Source organism: Buceros rhinoceros, unplaced genomic scaffold (genome assembly GCF_000710305.1).
Source record: "Buceros rhinoceros silvestris isolate BGI_N320 unplaced genomic scaffold, ASM71030v1 scaffold4585, whole genome shotgun sequence".
Taxonomy (NCBI): domain Eukaryota; kingdom Metazoa; phylum Chordata; class Aves; order Bucerotiformes; family Bucerotidae; genus Buceros; species Buceros rhinoceros.
Genome location: NW_010411071.1, coordinates 20,912 through 42,691, shown reverse-complemented (window position 1 = coordinate 42,691; position 21,780 = coordinate 20,912). Strand labels below are relative to the sequence as shown.

At 43.5% G+C, this 21,780-nt stretch overlaps 2 protein-coding genes across 2 annotated transcripts in view; both read left to right on the top strand.

Annotated features, from left to right (window-relative positions):
* The first annotated feature begins 494 nt into the window (after positions 1–494).
* On the top strand, positions 495–17,437 carry LOC104493212 (transmembrane 4 L6 family member 1-like). The gene is made up of 5 exons (XM_010135860.1): positions 495–665; positions 4,119–4,184; positions 9,622–9,767; positions 10,529–10,715; positions 17,378–17,437. The coding sequence occupies exons 1-5, from the start codon at positions 495–497 to the stop codon at positions 17,435–17,437; spliced, it is 630 nt and encodes a 209-aa protein (XP_010134162.1).
* A 454-nt stretch (positions 17,438–17,891) lies between these two features.
* LOC104493211 (high affinity choline transporter 1-like) overlaps positions 17,892–21,780 on the top strand; it is a 10,491-nt gene continuing 6,602 nt past the window's right edge. Inside the window, exons 1-4 of the mRNA XM_010135859.1 lie at positions 17,892–18,069; positions 19,088–19,201; positions 20,765–20,920; positions 21,357–21,505. Coding sequence (XP_010134161.1) covers positions 17,892–18,069; positions 19,088–19,201; positions 20,765–20,920; positions 21,357–21,505 — 597 coding nt within the window. The remainder of the gene's footprint in view (positions 18,070–19,087; positions 19,202–20,764; positions 20,921–21,356; positions 21,506–21,780) is intronic.

Below are 21,780 nucleotides of genomic sequence, written 5' to 3'. Positions count from 1 at the left end.
ATTCCTGGCAGTCATTTTTTGCTCTGCTAGACCTTCAGTGCAGGATATTTCAAATCAGCTTCCCAAGAGTGTGGCCCCAGACAACCCAGTGCACCACCTCTCCTTCCATCCAAGACCTTAGACCACCGTGCCAGCCAGGGTATTAGTTTGAGTGGCCATGGTTTTGTTACTGGTGTTCCCAGTAGACAGACAAGTGTCCATTAACAATTAAAATGAAACTCCCCATTGATTTCATACCAACCCATGTTTAGTTCTGGCAACTTAAAATAAATTCAATTAAACATTCCAGTTTTTAATAATTCCATTTTAAAGAGAGTCTCTGAAGGGAACAGGGTCTGTAGAGCAGGATTATAAGTGTAAGTCTTAACTGGAACATTTCTTGCTTCAAAACTGATTCTTCTTTCAGGAAAGAAGAGGAAAACTGCTGAAATCCCGTGCTCCCTGTGCTGCAGTAACCTGAACCACCCTGTGTCTTTCCTCAGCAGAGAGCTACCATGTGCACAGGGAAATGTTCAAAGTGCATTGGGATCACCCTGTTCCCACTGGCAGCATGTGCCATAGTCTCCAACATCCTCCTGTACTTCCCCAACGGACAAGTTCTGCAGCTCAGCGAGATAACCGATCTGGTCTGGTTTTTCCATGGCATTCTGGGAGCTGGGATACTGGTAAGAGAGAAGTGCTGCTAGTGTTTCTTATGGTTTTGTCCCTTCTATGTTTTGTTTTGTAGTGTTTTGTTTTAAATTCAGGGCTAAGAAAACCTCTGTTAATAAAAAAATGTCATAGATATGTGTTTTGCATAAACATGTGAGTAACTTAACGGGGAAGTTTGGTACAGGACTGAGAAAGTGCATTCAGGACTGAAAAAGTCCCTAATCACGGGAACACAAGGTGCTCCTGAAATAGATATCAGAACTCCATGTCAGGAGGAAGCAACAGGACTGACTTCTCACCGTGGAGAAGCATGATGTGGGTGTTCATCCGCCATGAGTCAAAGCAAAGCTGAGGTCCTAAGCTCAGCTGGAGGTGGTGAGGTTTCGCTATTGGCTGCACTCCTCGTTACTCCTCTCACTGATTTTCTGCTCACATAATTCACAAAAAACATTAAGGGCAAAACTGAAACATGTTTCAGTAGCTGCTTGTTAGAGACCCAGCCAACACTCAGTGAAAGTGGAACTGCAAACAGCTTAAATCCCAAAGGCTCCCTGTGTTCCCACACACCCACCTGCCTCCTTTTGGGTTTGATCTGGTTTGTTCTATAACCAGTTCTCCATTCCATCACTCAGGAAAGATCGCTTGTACGTGAATATCTGTAACTAGAAGGGAACACGTTTGGAAGCGCTGATCTTTCCAGTTTGCTCTTCCAATTATCCACCCATGTGCAGATAAAAAGCCAAGCAAGTAACATGCATGTGACAAGTACTGCTGTGGCACAGCCTAGGCAGATGGTAAACTGGCACAGAGCTGGCTGCCTGCACGTCAAAAAAAAAATTCTTAAGGGTAATTAACTCAGAAAAAAGTAAATTTTAAAAAAGTCAGGCTGTGTTGCAGCTAACACGTTAAGTCTATGGAAAAGCTACAATGGTTGAAGCGCAGACTCGTATTTCCCAAAGCAGAAACACGGTATAAGATCATTCAGTAAATTGTTCTCCACCAGCAGCTTGCCTGCTGCTTCTTCCAGCTACCATTTGGGCCTATTACTCATGCTGAGCTTGAACATAAGCATGAACTTGTGGAAGGAAGCCTAAAGGAAGAAGCGGAACTACGTGAGAGACCTGTGGAAAATTTGTATCACTGCAAGCCCAGGAGTCATTGGCCTTCAATGAAAGGAAAGGCGGATGTTAGGCATGAGAGCGTCACAGGCTCATTGAATGTGCCTTCTTTTAAGGCTTGCACACAGACTTGCCTGTGGCCAGCACTACATACATAAAAAATGAGAAGAGCAAGTAGAGGGGAGGAAAAATTTGCATTGACCTTCAAAAGGTAGCATTAGGAGTAATTATTGATCCACAAACAATGCTGTTGAGCGTATGTGTTTTCCAGAAAACAGCATTACAAATGCCCTCAGGTGAAGAGAAGGGGAAAGAAAGCATTATCATCAGCTCCATTTTCCAGGTGCTGGAAGCATCAAAAATGGAGACTGACTTCTGGGCCTCCTAGGGAGCTAAGCAAGGGCCAAAATGCCCCATGACTGGAGCCTGGTTCATGTCCTGACTCCACAGTGAGGACAGACCAGGCTGCAATATGTTCCCCCACGCACCCAGCTTCTCCCCAGAGGGAACTCAGGGAAGTCATGCCATCAGGTTGCCCAGTCTTTGAGAATCTCTGTAACCAGGACACAGCCTCCAGAGCCAGGTCTGTGGTGAAAACCACAGCCTGGATTGTTTCTGTGAGACATAAAACCTGCCTCCACCTGGGAACTTAATCTGTAGATGGATACCTAGATCTTCAGTGCACTCTGGCTGAGCAGCCAGCCCCACCTTTTCCTTCTCTTCTCTGTTTCTCTAATGGAAATTTATGTGATGTGAAAGTTCCCCATTTCCTTATTTAGAAATTTAGGGTGTGAAGAGAGGAAGACTGGCTCCATGTGCCATAGTAACATTTTTTCCTGGTGGACAGAGGTACACAACCATTGGGAAATGCCTGACTGCACCACAGCTCACATGCAGCCTTCATTTTACTGACCACGCTCAAATCTAGCAAATTCTCATTCTCATGTCAAAAGGCAGGGGAAATCAGGCACTGCAAAAATAGAAGGCTGCCAAGCAAACTCTTCATCATGAGCCAGGCTCATAAACAACACTGAAGTGTTTGCAGCTTAGATGGGAAACCTCCAAAGACGGACAGTCCTGGAGGAAAGGGAGCGTTGGTTTGATGGGCAGAGGTATTAGCTCTCCTTCCGAGTGCCAGACAGCGGCACGCCGGGGCTGAGGCTGCCTCGGGGACCACCTGTTTAAGACTGTTTAAGAGCTGACTTCTTTCCAGGAAAAGGAACGCCTTTTTTAACCTCAATGCTCTCCGTCTGCAGGCCTCCCGCTGTGCTCCCATGACCACTGCAGGTGCTCGAGGCTGGCTCTGGGATGTGCATAAAAGGCAATGGAGAGAAAATCCTTTGAAAAACATTTAGTGACCTGCAAATCTAAGCAGCTTTCATGGCACTATCATACACAGTCTAACAGAGAAATTCACACTACACATATAAATTCCCCAGGCTTCCTTCACCACAGACATTCTCCTCTTCCTGCCCTGCATGGGACAATATCTCTCCAACATCTAGTCAGACTGTTTTTACACCTTTTACCTTTTTTGTTTGTTTGGGGGATTCTCCCCCTTTCATTAACTTTATAGGGACCATTTCCTTTTTCCATTTTCTTTTTGTTTGTTGTTTTCCTGCATTGCTGTTTTTGATGCCTACACAAGCAATGATGGGCAGAGGCAAGGCAGCAGGGGTGCTTTGGCTGCACAACTAGACCCACAGAAGCTTTCTTGCCCTCCAGCTAGCAAACTAAATGCAGCTTTTCCTATCTCCAGAGTGCCTCTGTGAATAGGCTTTATATCCTGAGACACAGATCGTTACTGACTCCATTGTATCAGTCCAGCTCCATCTGATAATTACCATGGAGAAAGCTGATGTGAACTGGGAGTTCCCCATTGGGTGAAGTCCATTATGTAGGTTTTCCAGAAGCTTAGCACGAAGAACAAAAGTCAGATGAATTTCAGGAAGTTTAAGATTGATTTCCCAATTATAATCCAGAGCAGGATGCTCAGAAGATTTAAACTGACATATTCTTACTCCAGGGATGCATCTCTTCTGAGCAGAAATTCCATTTTCTTAAAACTGACACATTTGTTCCTGAAAAAAAATCCCTCCTGAAAAGAAGGGTAATCAGCAAATAGCAATCAGTATTGCTGTAGCAGAAACTTGCCAGCCAGCGCTTGCTGTAATCCCGCACTTCTCCCGGAGTTACTCTTCAGCAAGTACCAACATTTAGAAGGTGTGACTCACAGAGAAGAGGCAGAAGATGGTTTGCATTTGAGGAACATGATACCCAAGCTCCCAGACTTTATAACCGTCCCAGCAAAAGCACTGTACACCAATTCAGCTTCTGCTGTTTTCACAGGTTATTTTGCCGGCATTCATGATGCTGGGAGCAGATGGAGCAGGATGTTGCGCTAACAGATGTGGGGTAAGTGGATATTTATGTGTTGAAATGACAATATAGTGTTTGTGCAATAGCTCATAAATGGCTGCTCAGCAGGTGGAAATGTACTGTGACAAACCATCACACCACCATCCACAGCCATGTCAGGGAAATGCAGAAGCAGAGCTTGACCTACAGCGTCCCTGGGCTGGGGCTGAGAGCTCAGTTAACCAACAAGGATGTTATGATATTGCAGCCAGTGACATGAGGGAAATCATACTCAGCCAGGGCAGGTGCTGGAGCATTTAGGCACAACACTAAGAGCAGACGGGCACAAAGCTACTTCACTTCACCCCACGTAAAGCAAAACATGGCTCCAACTTCTTCCTACTCAAGGTAAGCTAAAGACTGAGACAGCTGCCTGTTCCTTCTGCTCCCATGTGGTCCTGTTTGCTCCATACCCTTCCATGGCAAATTTGCTTTTCCACAGGTTCATCACCTCTATAGGGGCAGGCGGGTCCCCTACTTTGCAGGCTCATGCTAAAAGCCTGAGCTGCTACGGCAGGCACTAAGACCTAGCACTGCTTCCTGGAGGCTGGTCCCACGCTTTGACCTGTAGCATACATTTGAGCAAGTGTTATGCACATGAACAGTGTAAATGCAATTTTGTCTCTCTGTCATCCAGAAAAAGGCCAGAGAGACTTTTTCCTTAGATAATTAAAAGCAACATGTTATACAGGCATCTCCATGAATCCTCAAGCACTGGGCACAGACTTCTGTGTGGCCATCATCACTAGCAAGAACAAACCAAATTAGAAATGTTTTTTTTTAGTCTGCATCCTTCACAGAAGCAGCCTAGAATGAGAGATTTCAAACAATAAAATGTCTTTTATGTACTCTTCAATTAATATTTAGTTTGAACCATGAGAAGACCATGACGTCTTCAAAATGTTTTACTGAAGTTAACTCATTATTCATAATACTAAAATAACATTCTTCATTTGGATGTCAGCAATCCAAAAGAACACATCATTACATTGATTTTACCAAACGTCACATGCACAGAGAGGTCACTAATGATGGCCAAGTAGGCCAGCTGCAGAGCTGGGGTGTGAGCCTAGGCACCCTGAACCCAGAGCTTTAGCCACCTGCTTCTCCTGGTTTCAAGTGATGTAGAAAGCGGTGGTGAAAATACGGATGTATTGCGGGTGTTTCCATGCTCTTCTGAACGTGATAAGTCACGAGGGGAAATTTGACCAAAGTGAGCTCAATTCACACAGCATGTGAGGTCTCACTTCTCTGTCCTTCATCCCAGCACTAAATATTACAGCCCCCGCTTCCCCAAGCTGGCTGGGTTCACTAACCCAGCCCCCCGATGCAGGTGGCAGCACAGTGCTGTCCAGCAGCCCACATCCACAGACGCCTCAGACTCCTCCATTCCTCTCCACCACCCTTTTGCTGTCTGAGCCATCCCCAGCAGCAGCACACGGGTGCCAGGCATCCTGCCTGCACCTTTCCATCACTGACTGGTTACCTACAAGCTGGTCATCCTCTTCCTTGTTTGCTGTTACAAAGGAACACAATAGACATGGTTGAGAAAGTAGTTTGCTTATGTGCTACAATATTTGTGTAAAAAAATCTAGCTGATGGCCGCCTGGTGAAGCTATTCAAGCCAACCTAGAGAATAGGCTTGGTGAGGACAGTATATGTTTGAAGATGCTGCCTTCTGGGACTCTGAGGTGGAATGAGGTGAAGCTCTAAAAGTCACTCTATGGTTTAAATAGAATGTGGCTACATATAAAGCTGAGATGGGGACATGAACAAAGAGCAAGTGGCTATGAGTGGCATTAAAAACAACTGCTTCCCCCGTGCAGCTCCTGGAAAAGAGTGATTTCCAAGCATGCAAAAAGAGGTAAGTATTGCAGGGAGATCTGAAGGCTAATGATGTGCTTCTTCATGAGAAGAAACCTCAGGGAAACTTTGCAGGAGGAAATGCAGACACCTGCAGCAGGGTTGCTCAGGTGCCCTGACTGTATGGGCTGTGTACCTGAGGCAGTGTATGGCGTGAATCACCAGGCACTGGAGACCAGAGGAGACCTGAGACTGGTTCAAACATGCAAGATGGCAGCAACTTCCCAAGGTGCCAGAGCTCCTTGCGAGGTCTGTCTGGGTAGATGTGATATAGGTCCCCCAGATCTTGGTGGCTTGCCCACCAACTTCTACCTACTGTTAGAGAAACAGGCCACACTGGAGCCACTCAGGAGCCTCTGTAATCTGAAGGTTAGTTTGTCCATCATTCTGCTTTGGGGATATTAATTATAAGATCATAATTTACACTGAATATTCAGCATTTCTTTTCATAGGGAAAAATACAAAGCTAAAGAGCTAATACTGAACAGAACTATTATTCAATCAGAATATAAACACTTTCCTTGGGGTCAGGGCTCTATTCAATTAATTTTTGTGCAATCCCTGGCTTAATCACAGTCTGTACACACTACGGAAGTATCAAACCAGTAATAATAATTACTAAATTTCTCATCCTTTTATTCCCCTTATTGAGGTCTCCAGTTCACAGTGGTTATGTGCTGCATTGAGTAAGATTTTTCATTAAGTTATTTTAGGTTTTTGCCTGCAAACATAGCTGGATGGTTTCTTGTCCTTGCATTATGAAGTAATAGAATTAGAAAGCTTCTGTGTCATGCAGCTTAGCATCTACACTTCTGAAAGCATCCGCTGCACTGGCACAATGTAAAAAAAAGACACAGACCGCCCCCCCCAACACACACACACATGCGCGCACGCACACCCCCCGCTACAGCTTCTGCCACTGCACCAGCAAACGTACTCCAGTATTTCTCTGTCAGGCTTCCTTAAGAGTTAACAAGTCGAACAAGAATAGCCGTAGCAGCTTTCCAGGCAAACAAACCTGCATAAGCAAAGATTTCTGGATAACCAGGCAGGACATTAATTCCACAAAAAAACACCTGCAGAGAAAGAAACAGAGAAGAAAGAAACGTGCATGAAACAAGAACCGGGGCAATAAAGAGCAGCACAAGCTGGGACAGGAGGAACCAAAGCAGCTTCACCAAAGCAGCTGATGCAAATGTTCAAAGAACAACTGCTAAAAGTCTTCATCAGCTCACCAGAGACAATCCAACTGTGTGAAGGATAAAGCAGGGAAAACATTAAAAGAAAATCAGCAGAAATGATCAGCTAAACCTTTGCAAGTGGTAGAGAACAGGCCAACACAATGGGAAACTAATTTCAACAGACTCAAGCATCCTAGCTTAGACCTCCTGTTGCAACTGAAGACACAAATGAAGACATAAAAGGTTTCAAGAAAAAATGTTGTAAGTGAAGATGGTACTGCTAGGGAAAATGCTAAAAGGTTGAGATGATGCAATAGTTAGTAAAATTGTTGGACTTCTGTAGAATATGGGACAAGCCTCCAGAAAAGACTCCAGAAGAGTAGATGTAATCAGGAAGTGCAACTGTGTGTCTAGAAAATGCCTGAGAGAGCAAATTTAACAGCTGCAGCCACTTCAGGCCCCCCACCCCCTTCCAGTGGCAAATAGTCTTTGTCTATTACAAACACGTGCACAGTAAAGGAAATAGGTGAGACGAAGAGACCTACACAGCCAACAGATTTCAAATGAGAAAATCATGTGTCAAAGGACAGTCGTCAAAGACAGCGCTGATGAATACTACTAGTACTAGGACTGACCGCTGTCGTAAAACACAGTAGTAGAAAAAGACCATTTGATTTTTTTTCTATCAATCAAATTTGTCTTTGGGATGCTGACACTGCAATTCTGTGCTGAGACTAATTGTTAGCATAATTAAGATCCTTCAGCCAGGATGCACAGTTGAAGTAAATGAGAAAATAGGTGGGGAGAAGTGGTTCAGTGTAGGTAGGCGTTTCAGACGGATTATCAGTCATGCACATTCACCACGAGGCATGACTGGTGATTTTATTATGAGAGACATCAGCAGCAGCTGCAACCTGGCACTGCTCTGGTCTGTGACAATATACTAAATTACCTACAATTTGCTGACAAGGAAGCTCTGCTAAGAGGTAACTCAGCCAACATGCAGATAAAGGCAAAAAGAGTGTCCAGCTTTTCAAAAAAGACCAGGTTATTAATCAGTTATCATGAAATAAATCACTGGAGAAATCCCAGCAATGTCTAACTCAAGGATTGCTTTACAGGCAAAAGGACACACAAAGTGAGTCAATACACACAAGGGTGGTACAGAAAGCAGCAATGTCATCAGCTGGCAAGTCGGGAACTGCATTCGCCAGCCTGAACTTGTTTGGATAGTGAATCGTTTTCCGGACTATGCAACAATTCTGCAATATGGATGGTGGATATTTCCATTTGACAGCACTCGGTGGAGCAGCTGGCATTAGGAGAAATTTTCTACCTTCCTTGTGGGCTGTTAGATTTCACTGGTATTTGCTGGTAACTGGGAAATGTTGCCAGAGGTATTTGATTTCAAACTCAAGTCACAGATGGGAGTGTTTCCCATGTTCTTTCTCAGCTGTGCCTCTGCCCTGGCTCAGAGGCAGGCTGGCTGCCTTGCCCAGAGTCCAGGTCTTCTTCTGGCTTTGTCAAGCTGCTCTAAACTTTCCTTTTCTCTTCTTCTTGGCAGAGTTGTGAACGACCACAAGCAGGATCTCTTAACAAGGCTAGTGGGAAGCTTGTCCCAGTTACAACACCAGTAGCACCCACCTAAGATTCTTATTTCCACATACAAACAGCACCCAGATACATTTAATCCATTAATAGAAAACCACTCCAAAACAGAGCAAAGGTAACGTTTCTGTGGGAGTGGCCCGTGTAAAACGTACGGGTGCATTACACGTAATTTGAAGTCACTGATGGTTCATCGCCACGCGCAGCACAACTAGATTTCCCCACACAAGCAGTGGTAACCACATGTCATGCTGTTGCAAAACGAAGGAAAGAAGCAATAAGAAGGGTGCTTTTGCACTCCTCATCAATTAGCAAAAACAACTAATGCATATTCTGTTGCTTTCATACCTGCTTTGGTATTTGCTTGCGAGTTTCTGTTGATATAAGGGCTGAGGAAGGTGCTTTTGCAGAAGAGGTGGAAATGCCAAGACGCGTGATGTGGACCACATCAAACCAGTACTGACTTCATATTGGCTTTTTGAAAGAAGATGCCAGATTTTTCATAATTGATTGGTCAGGTATAAACGTTTGAATAGGTAAAGCTCTGGGCTAATCCACTTTAAAAAGCAAAACAAATACAGTCTGAAATCCTTTCACATCCAGGATAGCTGCACTTGTCAGAAAGAGTCAACTGTATTTTATTCTCACAAATATCATGTTGTTATTATAAGCTTCCGTATAGAGTAAGAAACAGATAAAGGTAATTCCTTCCCACTCAGTGTAAGTTTTCTGTGCTACTCAGGCCTCTGTGCATGCGATGTTGAAGGCCTGTTCCCTTTCAGATGCTGCTGTCAGTGGCCCTGGCTGTGCTGGGATTCGCAGGAGGAACGTATTGTGCAGTCATCTCCTCACTGGGACTGATTGGGGGCCCTCTGTGCGACACAGGTGATGGAGAGTATCTCTACCCTTTCAGGAATGACACTCTGGAGTGAGTATGACTTACCAGCTCCTCCACTTTGCTTTCCCTAATCCTTCTCATCTTTATATAGCAAGTTCAATTTTTTCCAAAGTGAACCGATGGTCCGTGCTGTCTACAAATAAACTCATATTTCGCTGAGCCAGCACGTTCAAGCTTGTAACTTCTGTGACCTAGGAATAATCTTTGGGCAAACTGCCTGAGTTTCTTCTGTTGTGCTTGTCAGCAGCCCCCTGTGCAAGTTGTACCACACTTTCAAAAGGCTGCTGAGCTGTGACTCCCACTGGAGTCAAAAGGAAATGTTAACACACATTAATGTGTTACGTCATCATGAGTTGAGTCTACTCCACCCACTTCTGAAAAGCAACACAACGATCTTCTCTGAATCTTTAAAGTTAACCTTGGTGACCATGCTCTTCAAGCCAAAGCTAGAGATGACGGATGGACTGGGTTGAGATACCACAGCAGAAACAGAGCATATGGACACACATTTTAAAACCATTAGGGACCTTTCCGTTTGATTATTAGCACTGCCATAACCCAAAAGAGAAAATCTTGTTCATGCGACAAAGTAAAGATGTGACTCTCTTCCCTAGTCATCAATGCCACCTCTGAAAAGGCAATTCTGAAGAGGATCACCAGCTTTTACCAGTTACAGTAGCATTTGAGACTCACTTTGACTCAAGTTCAGAAAATGTAATGCCAGAAAACACCGAAAGCATTCTCAGATTTCTTTTTTCTAACACATTACCAATTATTTTTCTCTATCACAGAGACAATTATTTGTTCAACCAGACAACATGGAGCATTTGCAAAGAGCCTGAAAACATCGTCCTTTGGAATATTGTCCTTTTCTCTATTCTCCTGGCCATCGGTGCGATTGAAGCTATTCTTTGTTTTATTCAAGTCATCAATGGACTTACTGGCTTCATATGTGGCACGTGTATGAGGAAAAGGAAGGTTGGTATCCAGCAAAATGTGTCAGAGTGCTTTACATGCTTACCATTTTTTTTTTCAGGATCTGGGAATGGCAGATGAGCAGAGAGATCTGCACAGCCCCTGAATGAGCTCCTCGGGGGAGCTGAAGCAGTGAGGATGCATTTGCACACTCTCTCTGTCACACATACATTGGAGTCAGGAATAACAGGTTCTCAGATATTTCAAAAGAGTGGAGCCACCGAATGTATTGACATACTCATTTGTATGGTTGTGTTCCCATCCCAGAGGCATTTTGATAAGGCGTTATGACCCTCCAGCATCTGGAAGTGAGAGAGATGCGAAGCAGAGGTGGTTTTAGTTGGTCAACAGTAGTAAAAACATCATTTTACAAAATGGCAAGAAAACCTCTTCCAAGTTTCATTTATTATTTCCTACTTCCTTTTCACTGTTTATTTTCATTGCACAAGATGCTTGCAGTAAGTCTGATATCCTTCTGGAATATTACTTAATCATCTTTCATTAATTGCCTTTCAGGCGAATATTTCTGGAATGTGAGTGACCTACAGAAAATGCCAGGAGAAGACCCAAGCTGCCGATTCACATACAGCAGGGACAGTGCACTCTGCCGTGTTTACGGGGGGATGACAAGGAAGACCCCAAATGTTCAGGACTTTCATGAGACAAAATGAATTTTTTATAAAGAAGTCAGGACAGAAAAGGGCTAGATCATTTAGATCTCAGACTCCAAATGTTTGTCTCTACATATACCTGCTAAATCTCAGGTACTGGAAAATCCTCTGATCTGTCTGGTCCTGACTGCTGTACTTGTGCACGAAACACAACAGCCCCCAGATAAAAGAGCCCCACTTGCCCTCCTGTGTATATGGGAACCGTTGTTACTGTATGCATTTATCAGCTACATGAAGCAGACGCTCTCTGACGGGATGTAAATAACCTCCTGCCCCCCTCCAAATCCCACCTCAAGCTCACCTGTCTGTTCCTACTAACCTGCTACCCAGGCACTCGCAGATTTAATTTAGGATGCGCAGAGAATATATTGAGTAACATTTGCGACTCCACAGAGGCAACTGAAACACGCAGTTTTCAGCTTCCCTCAGGAGCCAAATCCCCTGTGTCCATCTGGTAGCTTGCTCTCATGTTTGACAGAGTCCAATGTACTTCTACATCAGTTCTTCAGCAGCATCAGAAAGATGTGGTAGCCCTACAGGGGCATTTGGGTCGATACGGACAGTAGGGTTTGGAGCAAGAGTTTAGAAATGTCCAGTTTAACAAAACGGTGGAGAACCTCACCATCAATTTTGCCCTCATGAGACTGCATAGGAGTCTCACTAACTTCCACACGAGACTGTAGGGCTGGTTTAGAACAGAGCACATGGACAAGCAATTAATGGTAAAGATAAACATTAAATCGATAAAGGTGGTACTATTATGTGCATCTTAGTAACTATAAGAGATAAAATCTGAAAGCAACAGATTGCATCAGTCTTAGTGTTACAGCAACAGTAATGCCAACCAGGAACAGCGCAGTACCTCGTCATCACCCAAGCACCCCTTGATGCTAAAGTCCACGATGGGCAAATTTCAGAAACTTCATCATTTCAGTGACTTGCTCACGGGTTAATTCTTGGGCACACCACTAATGCCCTGAGTAAGCCAAACTGTAAGATAATCTTTATACTTCCTGAACACACGTATACAGTTATGAAAATATGAACATATTTAAAGCACTTGGAGTCTATTTTTTAAAGAAAGATATTTATGTTTTCTCAGTCAAAAGTTGTTTGTATATCTGCGTTGCAGCACAAGGGCGAGTTCTTTGGACACAGTGGTTGCAGACACACATGCTTCATATAAATGTTTCCTTTAGGGAAGAAAATGTCAGCTGTGCTAGATGAGGAGCACATGAAAACTTCATTGGAGCATAGATTCACCCCTAGATTCAGGAAATCTGGCCCTTAAAACTTAAAAGCACCTTCTGTAAAAAAAAAAAAAAAGCGTAAGACTTGTTAAAGTTTGCAATCGTGACAAGGTGCATCCCAAATTGCCAAGTGGCTTTAAAAGCTCATGCTCATTGGTTCATTGTCAGCAGGGAATCCTGGACAGTGCTACCATACAAAGCAGACATCAAAAGAAAGCCAACTGATTCAACCAGGAAAAGAATCAAGGAGGCAACTAGAAGGATATTCAGCATGTAGTCAGGTGGAGAGAGACTCCTTCATCAGCAGAGGGGTTCTATGAGCTCTTCACAGTCCCTAAATATCATCAGCCCTGTCCTCATCCTTTAGTATTGTCTCCCTGACTCTCAGCTCGATGACAAAGCCCATGTGGGCAGTGCCAGCACCAGGAAAGGGACCCACTGGCGCTCACCACCTCCAGCACAGGAAAGCAAATGCACTGTACTGCTGCCACCTGCTCGCTCCACGCGGTCCTGCCCTGGGGATGTTTAGTGTCACGTCTGTGTGCTAACAGGGACACTCTCTGTCCTGCCAACTGTGTGATCACTGGCCTCACTGATATGTGTAAATAGTAAATATTGTTACTCTGAAGTTATTTTCTGGCTTGATTTGTGTAACTTAAAGGACTTTTGACTTCAAACTAGCTCCAGTAAGAAGCAACATGGAATAACACAGAAGGTAGACTTATATTATCTAACCTGGACCACCAAAAGGGAGTATTTTCTTGGGCAGACATCAAACTACATAGATCCATGGGGAGAGGCAGCCTTCCCCCAGCCCACGCTGAAAGACGTGTCTAAGGCAGGTCAGAGGCATTGCTTCTCTGAGCAGGATTCAATTGCCCACCCTTGACAGGAATATTTGGTGCCATCTGAAGTGCAGCAAGGCACCCTGCTCAGCCTCCAGATGCCACTCCAGGTGTCAAAGGTCTCCCTCATGTCCTCTGTCACACCCGAGAGCCGCTCGCAGATGTCTAGAGACCCAAGTGTCTCAGCTGGAGCTAGCAACACAGAGATGTGGGTGACCATCACAAACATCATTCTCTTGCAAACACAAGGATGATAAACATTAATTTAACCAAGATACCTAAAGGTGGCTAAAATTCAGTGAAATCACTTCAGCTCATGGCTTTTCAGAGCCCCGAAATCTCCTTTTACATGTATCAAAGCCTGAGCTCCCAGAAGTGTCACCGGAGACTTCTCTGGCAGCCGGCTGGCACATCACAACCAGGGCAGCTCCTCACACCGAGCACTGCAGAGACCTGTAAGGAAACAGCTACATAATGCTAAAAACAATAATTGTGGTTTGGACAAAGGTGGCATCACCAAATAAAAAATATAATGTTTCAGAATTGTGATTACTACAGATTTAAATTTGTTTATTGTTTTTAAAATGGAAAGAACTAAAGGAAAACTTGTTTTGTCTCTGAAATGTTTTATGTGTTGTACACACAAAGAACATAGTAAAACTAAGGAGCTCATAATATTCTTCTATAACTTCTTCAATCTTTTATGTCTATACATCTTCTTTCTATCTGTTTATCTACCTGCCTACCTATCAAACAGTCTTCTCTATGACTGTCACTCTTAAATAACTAATGGTCGAAAACTCACACTGGCATAATGATAAAATATTTGATTAATTGTTATATTTATTACTCAGTGTGCAGGCTCACCGCACAGACTCTCATACAAGGACTGAAAATACGTTTCTTTTTAATCAAATTATCCCTCTCTCTTCTGCCTTTGAAACTCATACAGATCAGCCACAGGCAAACCTGCATGGGTTGGAAGAGAAAAAAGTGTTCCTGGGATTGACTTGGGATAGCAATAAAATTTTAGACCAAGGACACCATCTGAAAAATTGTAAATGTTTGGAGACCAATGGCCCAGGGTTTCAGCTGCCAAGATCAAGGACATGATTCTAATAGCTGGGTTGGAAACCACAGACTATTCCATACCATCTCATTTCAAGAGGAAGTGTCAGATCATTTGGATGCAAATGGCTCAGGTCCCCCAGGCCCCGGTGCTCTCTTGGCACACAGAGCAAAGCAAACCAGTTGCTTCCTTCAGACCTCCCTGTGTCACTGCCTCTGCTCTGCTGCCCCATCCCCAGCTCTGCCTCTCTTCTGCCAGGGATCTCCTCACAGGCAACCACTTCTTTGCAAACAAACTTAAAACAAATAATCTCAAAGGGAATTTAAAAAAAGACCTTTCCAGATCTCAGAGTACTTTGTTGCATTTCCTACAGAGTACCAGCTCATTGGGCTTGTCACTTTCCAGAGGAGTGACAGGGGACAACCATCCTTGGGAAATGACCTTCCCTGCAGGACCTCTCTCACTCCACAGTGCCCCTTTCCTCCCGAGGCCAGGGGCCATGGAGGGCTTTCTAAAGCTCATTGTCAATAATGCAGCACATTTACCCCGAAAAGCAGGACAAGGGTTTTATCAAAGGCATAGAGGCCATGGTTTTGGCCATCCTTATTTCTTCCAGTTGGTCAGCTTCAAAGCTGAGTAGCTGTAAGCACTCACTGCAGTGCAGACAATTTCCACCACAGATTGAAAACTTCCCTGGCACACAGCACTCCCCACTTTCTTCCAGGTGCTCCTCTATTTTTATGAACCACCCATGTCAGAGTTTGTTCCATCAAGGTCAAGCATTAAGGAGAGGATAAGAGCTCAGCTGAGTATCTCCCAAATAGCTACTCAGAACCATTGGAGATACACCAGAATATCCTGGCTGCTGCTCCAGAAGGGCATGTGTCTGCCACGGGGGCTTTGTAACATCCGCTTGCCCACGTGGACATTTCAGAGGCTTCAGAGTCTCAGATCTCAGGTGACATTAGCCATCTCTATGGGAGCAGCTGAATCAAGCCCTGAAACATGTAGTGGGTACAGTGACACCGCTCTTAAAAGCAGCCCTGAGTCCAGCAGTCTGCCATCTGCCCTTGGTCTGTCCTGCCTCACAGGACCTAAAATAGGTCGGTGAATCACACCTTAAAATCGCTTATTTCTCCCCACGGATTACGCAGGGAGCTTGAAGTGAGCCATTCAGCTTCTGGTACCCAAAGCTGCAGCCCTCCATCGTGAGCAGGGAGGCGAAGCCCACTTCAAACAGCTCTCCTTTAGTGAGATATTTAATTTTTTTTGTAAAATAGATGCATTAGCTGAGAGACATCTAGTGGCAAAAGAGCACACCTTCAGATTCAGTGAGGAATGGGTCTTGGTAGAACCTCATGCTGTTACAATTCCTTCTTCCATGCACTGTATTTCACCAAAACCACTCCAGCTTCAGTTGAACTACCTTATACATACTTTTTCTATAAGTCTCCTTCAGCCTATTGTGTAACACTTTTACTTATGTTTTGTGCTACCACACCTGCCTTCCAGCCCTCGGGGTCTTCGAATGAAGTTTCCCTGCAGATTTTTATACCTTCCACTTTTTTGTTTTGTTTTATTTTGTTTTGTTTTTGAAGAGATGGTCAATCCTGATTTTCTCTACAAATGCCAAAGAATAAACTCAAATCTTGATTTGGACAGGTTGAGTTTAGTTGACCCCCACATGAAGGATGTGACACTAGGTATTTCCTCCCCAGAGTGCCTGGCCGCAGAGCAGGCTGAGACCAGACTGCCTGAACCTTCAACCCTTTTTTGTTCCGTTTTTAAAGTTTTTGAAACATGAAGTTTTGAGCAAGGGAGACAGCCCAGAGAAACCAGTGTCTCCATTGTCACTGACAGCTGTAATTCTACAACTTTGTAGCAGGTGCAATTAAGATGAAAGAGCGCGTTTCTAATTACCACCCAGAAAGTGTGCTTAAAAAATGCACAGTGTCCCTTTCTGTGCTTCAATAATTGGGCCAGAGTTAAAACCCTTCAGTAAAAGAAATATTTAAGTATAAATATAAAGGGCTATCCTCCTAAGGCAGGGTAATAATCTGGTTCTTGGGCTTTCTCGTATTTTTTTAATTTTCACTACTTTTTAAACACTCTTTATAGTGTCTTCCCACCAGCTCACTGTACAATTTACCAAAAACCTTATTCTCCCTTGAGCAGAGAGGTGTCACAGAAAACACGGCATTCCCACACTTCTCCCCTCCTTCCCGCAGCCATCGCCTGTGTGCTGTGCCTGTATGTTCCTATCACGCCTGGCCCGTGGGATGTACCAAACCTGTGCCATCATCGCTTCCATCCACAGCTACCCCTGGCTGCCCGTAGGAGATGGCACACTGCAAAAAACCTTCCTAAAGACTGGAGCTTTCAAACTTCTGCTCAGAGTTCATCTGTGATGAAGAAATCTGTGATTTCCACCTGCAAAGGCACTACCTGCTCCATAGATGAACACAAGTATCCACGAAAGCCAAAGAAATGCCCTAAATAGGGCAGGTTTTACATGGAATTGGTTATAAAGAATCATACCTGGACAGATGAGAAAGATTCACAGGGCAGTTATTGGTATGTCAACTCTATAATAGACGTAAACAACTTAATTTCCTAATGCATATATGAGTTTTTCTCAGAAATATGTCTGCTTAAAGGGAGCTTCATGCAGTATGTTTTAAAAGTTTTTTTAAGTTTTTAAACTTAAAGAGTTTTAGACTCTTTCATTGCGGAGTCTAGCAATCAGCAGTGAAATCATTAAGCACTTGCTTTGAATATCAGTGTGCAGCTCTTTCGCTTGGTCAGTGGTAAATCTTTTGCTGTTTCCTAGGTTTATTATGATGATTATCGAGAATTTAGTTCAGTCAACTTTAAACAGACAAATTCTTAGCCCTATCTTCTGCGTTAGCCTTGTGCCTAGAACCTAGAGAAATATGGATTATCTTCATACAATTGCATTTCAGACAAAATATAACATTTCCCCTCCTTTAAGCCAAGCTAGGATCACCCCCCACATCAGCACTCCATTGCTCTTATCAACACTAATTCCTACCCTCTTATTCTCGCTCCCCAGAAAAAACATGATTGGATATCTTCTGGAGAAAGGGAAAGACAGAAGAATTGCCAGTAGTCCTGCAAAGACAGAGGCTCTGCATCCAGTTTACGGCTCTGTTTTGTACTGCATCCTTCCGTGCAAATACAGCAGATTAATACTTACCAGTTCCTTTACAAGGCAGCACTATTTTTTCTGATTTTTTCTATATTTTTTCTGATTGAGGACTCAATCAAAGAATATTATCATCAAGCCATTATTCTTCTCTATGATCTAAATCAAGCATCAGACAATGGCTCTAAATATACCAGGCTTAGTATCTTTGAGTGTGTTTTTTATGTTAACTTTAGCTACTGGAATTTGGGCTTCTCGGAAAAGCAAAAAAGACCAGCAGAACAGAAACTCAACTGAAATGGCCATAGTTGGAGGCAGGAATATAAATGTTTTCATTGGATTGTTTACTGCGACAGGTAAGTGTTCTTAAAGGGCTTTTAGAAGTTCTTCTTAAGACACACGCATTACACAGATCTGGGGGACTTTTCTTTCAAAGCAAGTGAACGCCTTTAATGTCAGGGCAGATTTTACCTAAGCGTGGCTTTAAAGGAGTATGGTTTCATGAATCATTTTAGGATGGATTCTTCCAAAGCTCTTTACACTGAGCAGAACCTAATGTTTATGTAGATTCTTTTAAATTAAAGAGATTAATTTAAGAGTTTAGTTAAGAGTTAAAGAGTTGTTTAATTTAAGAGTGACTGAAGAATGTAAGACTTTTCATCAGGGACGACTGTGGTCTTCATGGTAAACCAGTTTCTGTTATCCAGCGTAACAGAAGAATTTTCTCCTGGAACAATCCAGTTCTGTGTGGAATAAACTGCTACTCACGGCAAGCATTGGTCTGTGTCCTAAAAAGAAAATGTTTCCCCTGCTGTGCACTGCCCTCCGCTTCCCTTTTCTCTCTCGCTGCCTGGCATCGCCTGCAGTTTGCTTCCCTGACCTGCTTCTTGCGAAGGCTTCCCCAGGTGGTGCTGGCCTGTCTAAGACACTCAAGCCCGTGTTCTGGGTTTGTACTCTGACTGCACAGTCTGCATTGCTTTTTCCAAATGTGTATCTTCCTGTTCATGAGGGGTGGTCTGCCAGCCATGGCACAGTAACAAAGGCAATTCAGTGCGCTCTACAGAAGTCTTCCACTGAGAAAAATGAAATTAAAAGTGCGTGTATTCAAATTGCCTCTAAATGTTTAAACATTGAGCTTTTCCATGCACACATACATACTAATTCTTGACCCTAGCAGATTATTTAGGGTGAGATTCTAATACCGTTGCCTGTACTCAGCAGCATATCTCACTATGGGAGAAAGCTCTGTAAAGACAGTAGAAGCAAGCTTAAATATTTGTATGAGATAAAGGTTTACAAGTGTTCAGAGTGTTCTTCAAGACTAGTTAGGAATATCTATCGTCATTCTTACCTTTCCATCTTTCATGTTTACAGCCACCTGGGTTGGAGGAGCGTATATCAATGGTACAGCTGAAATTGTCTACCTGCCTTCGAAAGGACTATTGTGGGTCCAAGCACCTGTGGGATTTGCCTTGTCCCTTGCAATTGGTAAATAACTCGTGCACTCAGGACACATAAGCTTTTAAAAAATCATATCAGTCTATTAAGATGGATAACAGAGTATAGATGTAAAGGCGATTTTGTTTCTTTTGTCTCCTACAGATCCAGAATAAGCATTTATAATGTTATCCTTGAAACAGAAGCATCATAAATAGGGGTAGCTTTGAGCTAGTGTAGAGTTTTGCCTGCTTGAGCAATTTATAGGACAAAACCCTTATCTGAGAACTTTAGAAGCGTGTGGCTATTTCGCTTTTTTGTCATGGTGTCTTTTTCACAGACTATTGAAAGTATTGCTAGCATTTTAATATTTTCTTCAAATTTTCTGTGTGATGAAATAATACCATCTTAGTTTTTCCACTAAAAAGCATTCTTCTGAGCAGTCTCATCTCAGGAGGACTTTGTAGTGCATCCAGCTTATCCCACTTTACAGCTGGCCACTGTTTTATTGAAACTAAGCTGTGTTTGTGGTGTCCTGTACTTAAGCAGCCTTTTCTAACGCCAAGAATTATTGGACTCACACTAAGGTTCACCTGTCTTGCCAAGACCGAAGTTTCTTCCAGTCCACGCTCTCTAGGGACACAGGATGATTAAAGCAAGGAGTCCTGTGAAGACCTTGCAGAGGAATTGCTAAAAGAACAATAACCTTTATTCTCAAGTCAGAGAAAAGAGTCTAACTGCCGTGAATATGAATCAGGCTTGGAAATATACTGCCAGCATTTCTTATGTGAGTAATTCTTACTAATGAAATTGGGGAGTGCAGGTCTGATCCTGCAATTTCTACTCAGGTCAGTAGTGCCCAGACAAGCAGCCCTGCTGGCTTCAGGGTTAGGCACAATACGTATCCTTTGGTTTTAATGAAATGGCTGTACGTACGTCTGAAGTCTAATATTTAGATGAAGGTGGGTGGGACTCAGCTCACTGCGCAAATTCAAACAATATAGTTCTGGGAAGAGACAGTGAAGCCACCAAAATGAAAACGTAACCAGAGAAGGAACATATATCAGCATGTTGCATCACACTGCCAAAGAAAAAATGCACTCTCTTTTTTAGCCAAATAGCAGTCTTTTCATGCCTCACTCTACCTACTGACATTTTCCACAGGAAGCATTTCAGAAAACTTTGTGTCTCAAGCCAGTAGGTCATTGGAGATGGACAGAAGATATATTTGGGTATCCTCTGAGCCAAGTTCCTGTTACAGTTATACAGTTATACAGGTATCTTATGCCATTTATGGTGCCCTAGAGGGTCCTACCTGGCCTCCAGTAGCCACTCCAGAAAGTCCTAAGTCTGCGAAAAGTGGAGGGTCACATCTGTCAGCTGTAAGCAGATGCCCTTGGTAACCTGGGACCTCTTGAATGGATGAAGCCCAGCATTTAGGCAAGTGAATTGAAGCTCTGGTGTCTGATTGGCTGCATCATTCTATAGGGCCCGTTTTTGTGGATTCCACACTCTCTATACGGGTCTGATACCCAAATACCGTGATATTCTTATGTTTTTTCCCTGGAATAGAATACATGCAAAATGCTACCAAAATGTCATCACTTCTGATAGGTGGTTTCTTCTTTGTAAATCCAATGAGATCCAAGAATTATGTGACAGTGATGGATCCCCTTCAAGAAACTTACGGGAACATGATGGGAAGCCTACTCTTCATTCCACCGCTGCTGGGAGAGGTGTTCTGGTTTGCAGCTATCCTGGCATCCCTGGGTAAATCCTTACTTTGTTGTTATATTTAAGGTCATGTGGCACAACTATAAGCTGTGGAAAGTTGTCCTTCATGTGTCCCCTTCTGTGAGAGGAACAAAAACATTTCCCATTTCTGGAAGTTTTAAAACAAATGACAATACCATATATTCATGATATTATGATAGGGAGGTCTGGCAATAGGAGTCAGTACCTTCCTCTTGCCTGCGGGACAGCAGCTGTAAAAAGGCAAAGTGCCTTGGCAAAGGCCATGCAGCAAGGCAGCAGCAAGAACAGAAAGGGTACATGGGCTCTCCTGAGCCCTCACTCCGGTCATTCGCTGATGATCGTGTTCTTCTCACATAGTGTGGCATCAAGGGAATAACATATCCTTATTTACTCTGTATTCTGCACATATGAAATCTGTCTTAAAATACTTGACCACTGTCCCTGTTTGCAGGAGCAACAGTGAGAGTCATCTTGGATATTGGAGGCTCTTTGGCTATCATTGTCTCAGCATGCATTGTCATACTCTACACTCTACTGGGAGGCCTCTACTCTGTTGCATACACAGATGTCATCCAGCTGGTTCTCTTCACCCTCAGCCTGGCAAGTCCTGTGCATTTCTTTGTTAACAGATTCCTAACTAAGGGAAAAAAATCCTTTTTTCAGTAAGTCTTAGGATAAAAATAACTCCACCAATAGCAGCCCTTGCTGTACAGTTCCTCTTTTTAGAAAAGACAGGCCAGCAAGGTGAAGTGGTTGAGTGCCAGGTCCTACACTTGGGTCACAACAACCCTCCTGCAGGGGAAGAGCTGCTGGAAAGCTGCCTGGCAGAAAAGGACCTGGAGGTGGTGGATGAATATGAGCCAGCAGTGTGCCAA

Excerpts from the sequence above, each read along its gene's own strand:
- LOC104493212 (XM_010135860.1), top strand. The coding sequence starts at position 495 with ATGTGCACAGGGAAATGTTCAAAGTGCATTGGGATCACCCTGTTCCCA. Across the intron at positions 666-4,118 it reads TTCTGGGAGCTGGGATACTG|GTTATTTTGCCGGCATTCAT; the intron begins GTAAGAGAGAAG and ends CTGTTTTCACAG. Across the intron at positions 4,185-9,621 it reads GTTGCGCTAACAGATGTGGG|ATGCTGCTGTCAGTGGCCCT; the intron begins GTAAGTGGATAT and ends GTTCCCTTTCAG.